Below are 14001 nucleotides of genomic sequence, written 5' to 3' on the forward strand. Positions count from 1 at the left end.
TCATAATCTGTAGTACCATTCTCAAGCCTGGACAAATGCCGGCTCAAAAAAATATCTTTCAAAACAGGGTTCATAATTTATTTCATTTATAAATCTAGTGTTTTTGTGTAAAATAGAAGTGATGTAAAATATATTTGCAGTTTATTTACTTCAGATAAAGGTTTTTGGTCGCTTTCTCCTACATTTATATATTAAACCAAAAAAAAATACTTAATTAGTAGAAAAACATCCCTCAGCTGGGTCCAATATATATGATTATAAGTTAAAAAAAAAAGAAGTTATATTCACATACATGTACACACAACACAAACTCTCTCTCTCTCTCTCTCTTGATATATATATATTTAATATATATACACCAATAATTGAGGTATCAATATTACCATAAAAAATATATATACTTAAATTTAAACTCAAATATTTATACATCTTTTCTTGGACTAATTTATAAAATTTCAGCTGTAGAAAATCTAACACCTTTTTCATCTCTCTCCCGCGAAACCAAATTTATTGGCTCTCAAAACCATGTGCCAAAATTCAAGTCCAAACCCTAACCCTTGCTCGCCGGACTCCGGCGAGCCATCGCCGGATGAGAAGAAGCAAGCCTTGGTTCGCGAGCTCGCCCTTAAGCTCTCTCATGGCGATGCCGTGGCCCGTGTCCAGGCTGCTCGGGACATCCGCCGTCATGCCCGTTCATCACCCAAGGCGCGCTCCCTCTTCGCCTCAGCTGCTGTTGTCCAGCCTCTTGTCTCTATGCTCCCCTCCCCTGATCATGAAACTCGTGAGGCTTCCCTTCTCGCCCTACTTAACCTCGCCGTTCGCAACGAGAGGTGAGCTCTCTGATTTTCCTTTTGAATTTCTTTTTTTCCATTTCGTTTTAATTTTTAATTTTTAATGTTTATGTTTGTTTGTCTTTGTTGTTTGTGTAGTTTTCTAATTTGGAATAAAATATTTGTGCTGATTTGTTGAGGAGTTGGATGGTTTTTGCTGAAAATCTGTAGTCTTCGATATGAGATTGAACTCAAATTATTGGAGTCTTGATGCTTTTACTGGTTTTATTGGATGAGGGAAAATTGAAGAATAGAAAAAAAAAAGGGGGGGATTCTAAGGAAGATAAACAGAAAGTTATATTGATAAAGATTTTATTTTTCATTTGCTTGTCCATATTATCTTCTTCTCTTATTCGTACACAAGAAAACATATATACTTTCCTTTTTTTTGTTTGTTTTAATCTCAATCCAAATTTGGGAGACACTATTGAGTGTTAATATTTGATGTTTGAGCTTTGTGACTTTGTAGCATGAATAAGCCTACTGAATTTTGTTTGTTCGCTTGTTCCTTTGTCTGTTTGTATGCTTGTCGCTTTATGTTATCTTAGTTTATAATTAATTCTTTTATGATTGTTTGAGAAAATTTGGATGTTTTGGGTAAGAATATGATGCCTTTGATATGCGAATGAAGCCAATAAGTGGAAAGTTAATGGTTTTGACGGCTAATATTAAGATTAGTGGTTGTTTGTGTTGTGTGTGTGTGAGCGCACCTTCGTGAACATGTGATTGTGTGTCCCCATATTTATTTTTTTAATTGGAATCTATTGTTTGTGCTGATTTGATGAGAATATGGTGAGAATCTAGACATTGTGTGATAAGAATAAAACCATCTGCGACATGAGTTAATGCCCTTTTTAATCATGAAAGTGACAATTAAGGATTGTTTAGTGATGTTGGAGAATATTTATCAGAGGCTTATCACTTTTGAGCATGAATAAGGCTGATAGATTGGATTGGCTCATATGTGCATCAGATGTTCTGTATTGCATCCTGTTATTTGTACATTGTAGATAGGATCAGCATCCAAGAACTGTATTCTTAAGTGTTACTAATGGGTTAAAGTTGCATGTTTTGGCACATGAAAGAAGAATCATTTTTTTCCTATGCCTTTTATTGTTTGTTTTGTGCCTGGAATCTGGATTGCTTTTGATTTTCACGGGAAGAGATGGACCATTAGAATGGAATATAATGAGCACAAGTAAAAGACTCATGTCTTTGAAATCACATGCTGAATTTTACGAGGAAATTTTCTCAAATGTAATTTCCAGAAATGATGAGAATCTTTCACATTTTATCTATCATATATTCCATAGGCATGTGATATTATGCCTGGTCTATGGTGTTATTAGATGTTGCAGCACGATAGATGTGAGTGATAGTCGTTTGTGAGGAATGAAGACATTGTCTGTTTTCTTGTGATTGTTGCTAGCTTGTGTCTTATAGCTTTATTTTATTTTATTTTCTCTTGGAATTTCTTGATATTGGCATGATATATCAGTATGATGACTTGATAAATGATCAACAAGAGATGGACATGTATATATGTTTGCTTATATGTGTTTGTTTGTATAGTGCTTTTTAGACTGCACACCTAACGGTAATCTTATGCTTTTCATAGAAACAAGGACAAAATAGTGAAGACAGGCGCTGTCCCTCATCTTGTAGAGCTACTCAGATCTGAGAATTGTGGTCTCAGAGAGTTAGCTACAGCAGCGATTTTAACACTGTCAGCTTCGGATGCCAACAAAACAATCATTGCGGCCTCTGGAGTAGTGCCCCTTCTTGTTCAAATCCTCATTTCCGGTGGCATTCAGGGCAAGGTTGATGCTGTCACAGCCTTGTACAACCTCTCTATTTGCAAAGAGAATACCTTTCTTGAGATTTCTGTGGAAGCAATCACTCCTCTTCTTGCTCTTTTGAAAGATAGCAAGAAATACTCCAAATTTGCAGAGAAAGCAACCTCGCTACTTGGAATTCTTGCAGAATCTGAAGAAGGGAGGTGCGTAATTGCTGAATCTGATGGTGCTATTCTGACTTTGGTAGAGACTGTCGAAGAGGGTTCTCCATTTAGCACTGAATACGCAGTGGGGATTCTACTTTCCTTATGCAAAGGATGCCGGGAGAAGTACCGGGAACTAATCCTCAAAGAAGGAGCAATTCCAGGACTTCTTTTATTAACTGCCGATGGTACTACCAAAGCTCGGGTGAGTGCCCATGAGCTACTCGACTTGCTCAGAGATGAGTCAAAGCCGAAGAGGGTGCCATCTGAAGACTTGGAAACTATAGTTTACGACATTGCTACAAGGGTCGACGGTCCAGAGAGAGCTGAAGAAACAGCAAAGAAGTTATTGCATGATATGGTTCGGCGAAACATGGAACTGAGCATCAATAAGCTTCAACACAGGGCTGCATTGCACACTCCAAATGTTCCCTTAACTTGAGTAATCCTTATCATAATGTTCTAATTAATCAGTGTATCAGTTTCTCAATGTATTTGGATATGACTTTGATCATTTCCAGAGAACTGGTTGATGTTAAATTTCTGAGTTGAGCTTAGAATTACAGGTTGCTAAACTTGCTGTTGTAATTTTCTTGTACAAATGCTCCTCTTTTTAAGAGGAAGATAAATATTAATTTCTATCAGTATCAATTTAACATTTGCGGGGAAATTGTGCAAAAATACAACAGTTTACCATTTTTTTTTTAACCTTATATGGTTACATAAAATAAGGTAATTATTTATGAAAACATAAAATTGAACTTTGATTGTAATAGCATATATATATATATATATATATATTCATTTTAAAATAATTCTATTAGTAAAAAGTAAAAACCAGACTTCTCAAATAAACTTTACTTTTAAAATTAACAATAGGTTATCGTCTTTTTCTTTGAATTAATATATAAAATTATGTTTGGACAATCATTTGAGAAATTTATTTGTTAAACCTATTTTCTAATTATGAGTATAAATTTTGTAAGTTCCATCCTGAATAACCAACATTATGAAGTATATATATATATATGATATTCAAAATTGAGATCACGTGAGAAGCACGTGTAGGAGCAGTGTTCTAGGTTAGTTCACAATCGTTGTTGTTGTTCCCCTTTATTGATTGTTTTTCTCTGGCTTTTCTCCTACGAAGCTCATCGTTGATCCTCTCTCGTGTCGCTCCGGAGCTCTCGGAGTCGGAGCGACGACAAAAGAAGAGAAAAAAAAAAAAGGTATTCGATCTCTCTGCCCTTCTTGATCTCTCTCTCTTTGATGTTTTTCCCTCTTTTTTATTTGAATTTTAGTGATTTTAATGCCCTTTTAATTGATTGATTTGTATTTGATTTATGTGATTGGTTCTCCAAGATTTGCGCTTTTTTATTTTTTTATTTTATTGGATGAATCTTTTTGTTTAATGCTGAAGATATGGTAATGGTTGTGCAGATCGTTGGATTTTCAGAAACCCTAGGTGTGCTGATTAAGGTGGTCATTCACTTGATTTCTTTTCTTTTTTTATTTTATTTTTACTTTGGTTGATTTTAAGTTGGTTTCTGATGAATTTGGGTGTTTTTACGTATTAATTCTTCTACTGTTATAGGATTGATAAAGTCTTTGTTTGTTTGTTTGTTTGTTTGTTTGTTTTTGGGCTTGCTATGGTTTGTTATGTTGATTTGGAGCCTGAGTTTACAGTGTTTTTGGTCTTAGAAACTCCTAACTGCACTTAATCTGAGGTTTCAGGCTTCATCAAAATGTTCATTTTGTTAAGACTTGATTCATTTCATTCGATGGTTGGTCTGTAAGATGCATTTTTAGATTCTATGAATGTAAGACAAATTTTTTATTTGGGCATAAAATTTGACCTAATTTTGGATGCATTTTATGTGACAGTGACAAGTGAAAGAATGTACAGAGGTGGTTTAGATAGATTCAAAAAAGCTCAATCCATAGAGCCCTTCTCAGTGGGACTAAATTCGGCTGCTAAAACTTCTCAGCCCCCGAAAATAAATACGACCGCATGCCCTCCTCCGGTCACAACACCCAAGACACAAAATTCTCACCCCCCAAACCTTATTCAGCAACATCATAATGCAGCTTCTAAAGGCTTGGTGTCTGATGGGGCTGCTCCAGCTCATCCGGTCACTCAGATTGGAGGTGGTCAGTCAGTTTGGCAGCCTCCAGATTGGGCAATAGAGCCCCGCCCAGGTGTTTATTATCTTGAAGTGTTGAAAGATGGAGAAGTACTTGATCGGATCAATCTGGACAAGCGAAGGCATATATTTGGGAGGCAGATGGTCACATGTGACTTTGTGTTAGACCACCAATCTGTTTCTCGCCAGCATGCTGCGGTTGTACCCCACAAGAATGGAAGGTTAGTCAATTGAGTTCATATTCATGACCTGTGCTATGTATTCAATTCTTGCTTGTCTAGTTTTACTCCTTTTCTTGACTGGTAACGGATCATTACTATCTGTCCATCTATAGATTTACTAGGCCTCTTATAATACTACCTTACATGACTTTCCACATGCTTGATGTAGCAGTTCCTGTCTTTCTTAGGAGTACCAATATCAGGGTTCAACCACCTAAAATTGCCTCTGGGAGATGCATGAAGCATCATTTATTTATCAACTTTAACTTTTAACCTTTTGTGGTGTTCGCTTGTTTCTGCTATTATCTTCTAACGTACCATATTTACGAAACATGCTATGCAAGGTTGCGACTTTTTTTGTTCTTCTGCATCCTGCTAATGGTTTGCGTCTTGACATTCTTGAGCTTTCAATAATTTGTCAACCAATGTATATTTTTCCTGTCTGCAGCATTTATGTGATTGATTTGGGATCGGTTCATGGCACGCTTGTTGCAAATGAGAGATTGACAAAAGATAACCCAGTAGAGCTTGAAGTTGGGCAGTCATTAAAATTTGCAGCATCAACTAGAACTTACATTCTAAGAAAGAACACTTCTGCCCTTTTTCCAACCCCTGTGCTTCCTGCTGAAGTTAATTTACCTTCTCCACCAGACCCGTCTGATGAAGATGCTGTTGTGGCATACAATACAGTTCTCAACCGCTATGGACTGAGAAAATCTGATGTTTCTTCTAAAGGCAAGCAATGCTTCAACTAGTGGATCAGGTGAAAGCCAAGATAACCATGAGATTGAAAGACCTGCCAAGAGAAATAGAAGAGCAAGGGTGGCATTTAAAGATCAGGTTGGTGGGCAATTGGTTGAAGTAGTTGGGACATCTGATGGTGCAGATATTGAAACTGAACCTGGTCCAATCGGAGTAAAAGAGGGTAGTCTTGTTGGAAAATATGAATCTCTTGTCCAGATTACCGTAATCCCAAAAGGGAAGGAGCAATTGCCTTCTTTTAATGCAGATAATTCCTCCCCAAAAGGTGTTACTGATAAACTACAGCAGGTTTTGAACAAAGTCAAAAGTGTTCCGAGGAGTGGGATATATGATGATCTTTACGGGGATTCCTTTTCTGGAAAGCTGGGTTCATCGTGGGCAAGCAAATTCGACGGACAAACAGGTATAGGGAGTGGTGATGAAGATAAGTCTCTTACGACATCCAGTGAGAAACACAGAGCTGGTTCCTCAGATGAGAGTGATGATTTATTTGGGGATTAGAAATATTTAAGTTTATTCACTGCTCAGATCTTTCGATAGCTCTTTGGCGCATTGCAGTTGTTGGATTCGATGTTTCTGAGGAATTTTGTTGTAATCTCATTACTCTTATAGAAAGACTATAGTGAAAAGGTATGTCAGCTTTGATCAGATTTGTTTGGCTAGTTTTAAGATGTGAATTGGCTTTATTAATTTTGACTATTCAAATGTCAATCTGCTTATAATATGATCTGCTAATTTATCATTTTTTTTTTCCTAATGCTTCCATCATTATTTATGTGTTTCAAACATATATTGACTTTTAGTGTTGCAATAGACCTAATTAGTTAGATTACTGATGTTCTAAAATATTATACAGGTAGTGCAACTATTTTTAATTGTTTTCTCCCTTGCTTTGCCGTTCTTGAATTTGGTAAGAATGATCTTGTTATATAATTCTTATCTTTTTGGTATATATATATATATATATATATATATATAATTTGGGGAGAGGATAGTTCCTTTTTATTTTATTTTCATAAATTAGATAGAGATGATCCTTCCTTCTCTCTCGTCTCTTATTTATATATTTATTTTTTGGAAACGGTTTTGTTTATATATATATATATAATATGGTTTTAAAATTAAAAATTTAAAATCATGGACTATTTCTAAGGGATTATTGAATTTTTTTTTTCCCTATCAAGGACCAATAATTAACTAACCCTAATATTAACCCTGTCAAAGAATTGAACGTTGATGGTAAACACTACAAAAACTATGCATGCATTCACTAACTGACTCTACGTACAACTGAAACCCTAATCCACCATTGATGAACTTCTAACACAAGTATTATATCATACATTTTTTTTTTACATTAATTACAAAAGGTACCCTTTCTAAAACTCCACATTGATCTTATAATCCGATGATTTGATGGCCGTCTCCTTCCCCGGCGACAAATCTCCGACAACAAGATCACAGTCCCCTTCATTTTATTCTCTAAAAAGCTGCTTTTCAATCTTAGGATCAATCTTTTTCTTGCCTTCCAGCTTAACACATTGATCACTGTAACATTATGGTAACCTTGGTAGAATGAATGTTTGCAGCTTGCCGGAGCTTATGTTTAAATCATGGTAAGTTAAGAGGACCTGGCCAGCTTTTCGGTAGGCGATACCGATCTTTTGGTTCGGGTTTTCAGCACGAATAGTGATGATGAACTTGGTTTGGAGGGTGTGATCATTAGGTTTGATGTTGAAGGATTGGACATGGAGGTTGATGATATTGTATGAAGGGAATTAATTTGGGGTGAAGGAGGAAGAAGAGATAGATGGAAATGGAGACAATGATGGTGATGATGAGGAGGAGCAAGAAGGAACAACAGCGAGCTTTTGGTGGTACCGGTGTGGTGGCCGGAGAGGCAGCGTGGGATTTTCCGGTGATAAGGTATGTGGGGGTTTAATAATGTCAGTGGTGATGGAGTTGCCGGAATTGTCATTGGAGAGCATTGTGTAGGGTGGAGGTCCTGGTGGCTTCCCATGCATATGCATGGTTATTACTTTGACAGGATATATACCATGAGATTAATTAATTAGAGCAACAAGAAGAAGGAGAATATTGATCTATTGGTGAAATTATATAAATGGTTTTTATTAGAAAAAGAAGAAGAGGATGATAATGAAGAATTAGAGTCAAAAGAAGAAGATTCAAACTTGTACTGAGAAATTATAAGATTTTTGTCAGAAAGAAGAAGAAGATGATGATGAAGAAGTACAAACATATATATATATATATATATATATATATATATACACACAAGAAAGAAGCTAGTGAAACTTTATTTAATGAAAAAAATTATCTCACAAAAGGAAGGAGAGAGAGTTGTTGGAAGGAGAAGGATGTGAAGAGAGTTTGGTTCCTTGTATCAAGTACAACTCTACATTTTTCTTTGGAGGAGAAGAAAACAGGGGACAGCTGATTTCAACATTAGTTTTTGATAAAAAAATTTCAACAATAGTTTGTTTCAAAATTATACCAATTATTTGAATATGTGAGTATGCTGCTTTTCGTTTGTTTTTATTTTTATAAAAAACATGATTTTTACAGCAATATTTACACAATAGCTCACCTTTTTTTAAGGGTATAAATGTAAAATAACTCTTTAATTTTTTTTTTTAATCTTTAATTGGATTCTGTTGTTTATTGACGTGGTCTCATACTCATAATGGAAAACATAAGTTGGCAGGCAAGCCTGGCCACTTTTTCTGTTTCTTATATTAAAAAAAGCTCTCTTTCTCTCTAAACCATATAACTCTCTCTCTCTCTCTCTCTCTCTCTCTCTCTCTGATCCTTGTTCAATCCCTCAAGAGAAAGTTTCAGGTAATTTATTTTTATTTTCACAGCCACATAATAATTTTATAATTTAGAACATGTTTTTAAAAAAAAACTATATTATGTTTTGGTTTTCATTGCTTAGAATTATAGAATTTTCTTGACATCTTTTAAGAAGCTTTTGTTTAAGATCTTAACCTAATCTGTTATTGTCGTTATTCCTCCTTTTTATTTTTCATCATCTATGAACATCTATAGATTACAGACATTCATGTTCACATACGAGTCAACAGAACAAATGATGTTTTTTTCTATATATATATATATATCCCTCACATACGATCGTTCCAGGGGTATGTACATACATATGCCAAAATCTTGTTTGTACCGAAAGTAGATGCAATTATAAACTTTATGACGATATATATGTGTGTAATTATGGGGTTATCCAATGATAGATATATATATAAGAACGGAAGGGGGAAAATCTATGCTATAAACGTAAGCTAATTAAGTACTAGTTCAACAAACCCAAAAGGTAAAAAGATTAACTCATTCATGCATAAAATAATACCACGAAACTAGAGAATTTTAAGTAATCCATGCTTGCAAGTATTTCAAGCAATGATAGTAAATTTTGAGCTTCTTGAAAGACACATTACTAGTGTAGTATTCTGAATCTTTTATAATTCCAATTTCTTATCATTAACCAAAGATACCACTGTTGAAACATAGAAAAATATGATGACGGAAGGAGCAAACCTTAAGAACTCTGACTCGCCGACACCCTCATCGGAGAAGCTGATGATCAGCATTCCTGAAGCACAGAGAGGACGCTGTTTGATGAAGCAAATGAGTCAGAAGGGAAACTGCTTGTGCTCGCCTACCACGCATCCTGGATCTTTTCGGTGTAGGATGCATAGAAGTACTTCTCACATTGGCAGTACTTCTTTCGGCTCTGGCCTCTCTGAGTTAGCTGATAAGACAACTAACTTTGCAAACTCTGAGCAGGAATGAACTTACATCAGATGCTTCTCTTGAAATTTGATATCCTGCAAAAAAAGGATTGACTTGAGTTCATTTTGTGATCATGTATTCTCAATATCCAATTTATTTAACAAAATTCATGTGATCATATATGTTTCTGTCTACAAAATTCTGTTCATCTCATATTGTGAAAGACTAAATCACCATGTAAGCACCTATACATGCTTGATAAGTCGATGAGTTTATGAATATACCACTCAAATTAAAATTCATAAGTTAATAATGACAACCAAGTAGCAGTGCAAATGTAGGGGCATGCTTACAATAACATAGTTCAGAGTCATACATCAAATTAACTTCTTTCACAATGGTCTGCATGAAAAATAACCTATCAATCTGGCAATATTCTCCTAAACCTTAAATCTCTTAACTATTGATCTTCGTTATATTGATCCTTGGGTAAGAAATTAACATGCTTATCGAAAACCAAAATTAACCTGCAGCTGCAGATGGATTGCAACATCACTATATGAATTGATTCATATGCATACCAGATGTGTCAATGCCAGCACTGTATAGATCAATTCTTCATAAATATATGCTAAAACAATGTAGAGCACGTTTCACAAGGTACTGAACAGAGTAAAACATAAATCAACTTGGATAACCACCTTACCAGGCATATAATCACCTATGATACAAAATTCAGAAAAAGTATTTAGCACCTTATATATAGTAGTTCAAATATAAAGATGTATTCACATAGCCCCTGAATTTCAGTTGCCGAGGTATGGAAAACAAAGATTAGTTGAAACAGAACTTCCCAAAGTGTACCTTCAGCTTATTGAAATTTACATTTTCTCCATAAAAAGTTTGCAGTACAACAGAAGCCAATCCTCAAACTGGGGATCTGATCATCAATCTGGATGGGAAAACTCATGCATCCTATACAGGCATATACAATGTAAGAATGATGCAAGTGGCACAATGTTATTTGTAAGAGACAAAGCTTGAGCATCTAAACTTTGTGACACAACAGATTATAAAGCATCAATATTGTTTCATAAATGGGAAAATAGATAAGAAATTTATACCAAAGCAAGGTTAAACAATACAGACCAGCTGAAAGTTAAAACCTTTGCGACTGACTCAGGAGACAACTTATCAGATTAAAATGAAACAGGAATAAAAACAATAGAGTTTGCGCTGGAATTTTGAGAGGCAAGAAAGTATAATCAATTCAACGACTTGAAATATCTGAACAAAGATATTGCTTTGAACATTCTCAACAATCAAAACGTATGAACTCAAAATAAGTGCAAAATCATTAGTTTTCATAGATCATCTTTTTATAGAAGAAAACCATTTTTCTTCTCTGTCTTATATTAAGCTATTAACTACTTTATTTTCCATGCTCTTCAACAAATTAGTTATGGCAATCATATGTCAAAAGCAAAGTCATTCACAAGGAATATTACTTATATGAGTGCAATAGAATGGATGTAAAATAATGTGAGACTAGGTACAAGAAGAACTACCGAAAATTCTTAGCTATGCATAGATCCGATACATTGAATGCAATCTCCAATGACTTGGAGTCCTCACATATATGATCTATGCAATTCAATCAAGTTGCAGTAGCCCTGCCTAAACTGCACTTGCCTCTCAAATTCAAATAAAAGATTAACACACACAGACACACACAGTGGTGATGCTGTCAAAACCTTGACAAAATAATAAGAGGTGCTAGGAAAGGGAACTTGGTGAAAATATGTCCATCCACTTACTACCAAACTACAACATCAGTAAGAAACTCTTCAATGAAAAGTGTTTGGGCCAAGTCTCAATATATTGAATTATTTCATCTGAAAAGAAAAGTAACATTACTTCTCTCAACAAGGGCATCCTTGATGCTCATGGCTTACACAGCTACAGACAAAGCAGCTTCTTCAGGCTTCATGTGATAGATTGATCCACTGCCTGGAGATTCATAAAGTAAACCATAAGCCAATTCATATCTCCCAGCCTCAAGCAATGCCGCAGACATTCGCCTTGAAGCTTCTCTTAGCTTCCCTTTACTAACCAACTTTTCAATAAGAATCTTGCGTGTGTCATATGAAAGTTGAAGTTGTTTCATGGTAACCATCTCCTTCAAAATTTTCAAGGCAGCATCAACTTTGTTATTATGGCAATAGCTGCTCACCAACACATCAACCGAAGTGTCTATGTGTGCAGCACCTCTTATTTCTATCATCTCATGCAAGAGAGACAATGCCTTATCCAGTTTATGAGCCTTGCAATACTTTTGAATTGATGAACACAATAAAAACCAAGCCCATGAATCCGCATCTTTAGTATGACCCAATTTCTCTAGACCATCCATGTATTCAAGAGCCTTATCCAATCTACCTAGACTGAAAAGTTGAACAACAACTTGAGCATGTATACCACGGTCTGGTACAAACCCTCCTGCTTCCATTGCCTTCAAAACCTCATCAGAATCCCCCAACTTCCCCACACTGGCCAGTGATTTAAGAACTTTACTGAAAACTGATGCTTTTACAGATTGACCTGCCTTCTCATTATAAATCCGGACAGCTCTAGATATCAAATCCATATCTAACTCTTTGCTAACAGCTATTTTCCTCAGGAGGAGCAACAAATCACTATCCTGAGGCTTCTCTGAACCATGCATTGCAAACTCAAACAATTCTACAGCTTCTACAATCATCTTCCTCTTGTAAAACCTATCAGAAACCTTCACATACGTTTCCTTTTCCATCTCAAACCCTTCATTCTTCATTTTTTGGAGAAACACCCGAAATTCATCAATGCAATCCTCTCTACCACAAACCCTTGCCAATGCATTGTAAACAGAACCATCCACTCTAAATGATGGATTCTTCTCAGCCCATCGGAAGAACATCAAAGCCTTTCTTGGATCAGCACCAATGCGGTCCAAGACTGCAAGAATCAAATCAGAGGACAAACTAATCTCCAATTCATTCAGATTCTTATATACTTCTTCTGATTCATTGCATTCCCTCAGTATCTTGCAAACCCTAGGGCATGCCCGGACAACCACATTCTCATGGGAATTCAAGAAATACGTTCTTTCCAATAAATTTGAGTCTTTTTCCATCCCCTTCCTGTTGAACCCCTCCAATGCCTTCAAGTAGGCACCTTTGGAGATCCCATATCCATTTTTCTTCATAATCTCAACAGTAGCCCAGAGACCCTCCGAGTCCCCGTCAGACCCCAAAATCCCAAGCATCAAATTATATGATTTTGAGCTCAATAAGCGATTTTGCTTCTCCGAAACCCAATCAAACACCTTCCGAGCAATCTCCGGCCGATCTTCCACACTCCGGAGGACCAAATTCAGCATCTTGTTATCAAGCGAGAGCTTCGCAGCCTCCAACTCTGCCTCGATCTCACCAGAACCGATCGGCTTCGAAAAGATCTCCACCGCAAGTGCTTGATGATCCTGGCCATCACAATCCGGTGTCGAACCCAAAGAGAAAAATCGAAACCTAGAGTTTAGAGACAGGAAAGAACCAGATGCGCAAGGCTGTAGTGGCCGCTGGATGATGAAATGGAGGTTGGGAGGTTGGATTCGCGAGGAGTTGGATGGGATCCGATGGAGAGATTGCACTAATAGTGATCTCCAGGCGTTCCTCATTCTCTCCCTCGGCGACGGAAAGCCCGGCCGGCGCGTTCGAAGGTAATGCGGAAAAAACTAGGGTTAGGGTTTTGCGGAGGGATAACCAAATGGGATTGGAGAGACGGCGGAAGGGTAGTTTCGGTATTTCATTATCATGTCCAAAATAACTATTTATAGATAAATATTTATATGTACATTATTATATCGGATTTATTTATTTTTTCTAATTTTTCTACCACAATGAAAGTTGTGTATATTTATTATGATTTTTTTTTATATGTTAATATTTTTTATATAATTTATTTAAAAGAATTTTTAAATGATAAAATAATGCAAAGAAAACTATTATAAATTTCTTTCAATTTGGCACATTAATTTCCAAAGCTATTTATAGTTATAAAACTATTATTTAAATGGGAATGACATTTAAAAGCAAATATTCTATAAATAAATAAATTTAATTTAGACTATTTAAAAAAGAAAATAACATATAATGTCATAAATAATTAATTAATATATATAAACTCAAGAACTCTGTTATAACTAATTAAAATATAAGAAAATTCTTTTTTTAAAAAGGATC

At 35.7% G+C, this 14001-nt stretch overlaps 3 protein-coding genes across 5 annotated transcripts; 2 read left to right on the top strand and 1 right to left on the bottom strand.

The window, feature by feature from the left end:
* Positions 1 to 443: 443 nt before the first annotated feature.
* Positions 444 to 3487, top strand: LOC120262241 (U-box domain-containing protein 14). The gene is made up of 2 exons (XM_039270322.1): positions 444 to 830; positions 2449 to 3487. Exons 1-2 carry the CDS (start codon positions 526 to 528, stop codon positions 3269 to 3271), a joined length of 1128 nt encoding a protein of 375 aa, XP_039126256.1. The 5' UTR covers positions 444 to 525; the 3' UTR covers positions 3272 to 3487.
* A 470-nt stretch (positions 3488 to 3957) lies between these two features.
* On the top strand, positions 3958 to 6698 carry LOC120262248 (protein phosphatase 1 regulatory inhibitor subunit PPP1R8 homolog). Its single transcript, XM_039270331.1, is given in 4 exon segments — positions 3958 to 4058; positions 4714 to 5194; positions 5643 to 5933; positions 5935 to 6698. Coding segments are annotated over 3 exon segments (1281 nt in total). The 5' UTR covers positions 3958 to 4058; positions 4714 to 4727; the 3' UTR covers positions 6458 to 6698.
* Positions 6699 to 9696: 2998 nt separating this feature from the next.
* LOC120261329 (pentatricopeptide repeat-containing protein At5g15980, mitochondrial-like) lies at positions 9697 to 13540 on the bottom strand. 3 transcript variants are annotated; one of them, XR_005536596.1, is made up of 4 exons: positions 13313 to 13426; positions 11642 to 13241; positions 10589 to 10699; positions 9697 to 9819 (listed from the first exon to the last, which is right to left on the bottom strand). XR_005536596.1 is itself a non-coding variant. In XM_039269183.1 (2 exons), exon 1 carries the CDS (start codon positions 13434 to 13436, stop codon positions 11676 to 11678), a length of 1761 nt encoding a protein of 586 aa, XP_039125117.1. In that variant the 5' UTR covers positions 13437 to 13540; the 3' UTR covers positions 9714 to 9819; positions 11642 to 11675. The 3 variants fall into 3 exon arrangements, 1 of the variants encoding a protein (XP_039125117.1); XR_005536595.1 differs by having other exon boundaries at positions 11642 to 13540; XM_039269183.1 differs by lacking the exon at positions 10589 to 10699 and having other exon boundaries at positions 9714 to 9819; positions 11642 to 13540.
* Positions 13541 to 14001: the final 461 nt, after the last annotated feature.

Source organism: Dioscorea cayenensis, chromosome 5, assembly GCF_009730915.1.
Source record: "Dioscorea cayenensis subsp. rotundata cultivar TDr96_F1 chromosome 5, TDr96_F1_v2_PseudoChromosome.rev07_lg8_w22 25.fasta, whole genome shotgun sequence".
Taxonomy (NCBI): Eukaryota; Viridiplantae; Streptophyta; class Magnoliopsida; order Dioscoreales; family Dioscoreaceae; genus Dioscorea; species Dioscorea cayenensis.

Coding starts and splice junctions, on each gene's coding strand:
- LOC120262241 (XM_039270322.1), top strand. CDS start 526: ATGTGCCAAAATTCAAGTCCAAACCCTAACCCTTGCTCGCCGGACTCC. Junction 831..2,448: donor CTCGCCGTTCGCAACGAGAG/GTGAGCTCTCTG, acceptor TGCTTTTCATAG/AAACAAGGACAAAATAGTGA.
- LOC120261329 (XM_039269183.1), bottom strand. CDS start 13,436: ATGAGGAACGCCTGGAGATCACTATTAGTGCAATCTCTCCATCGGATC.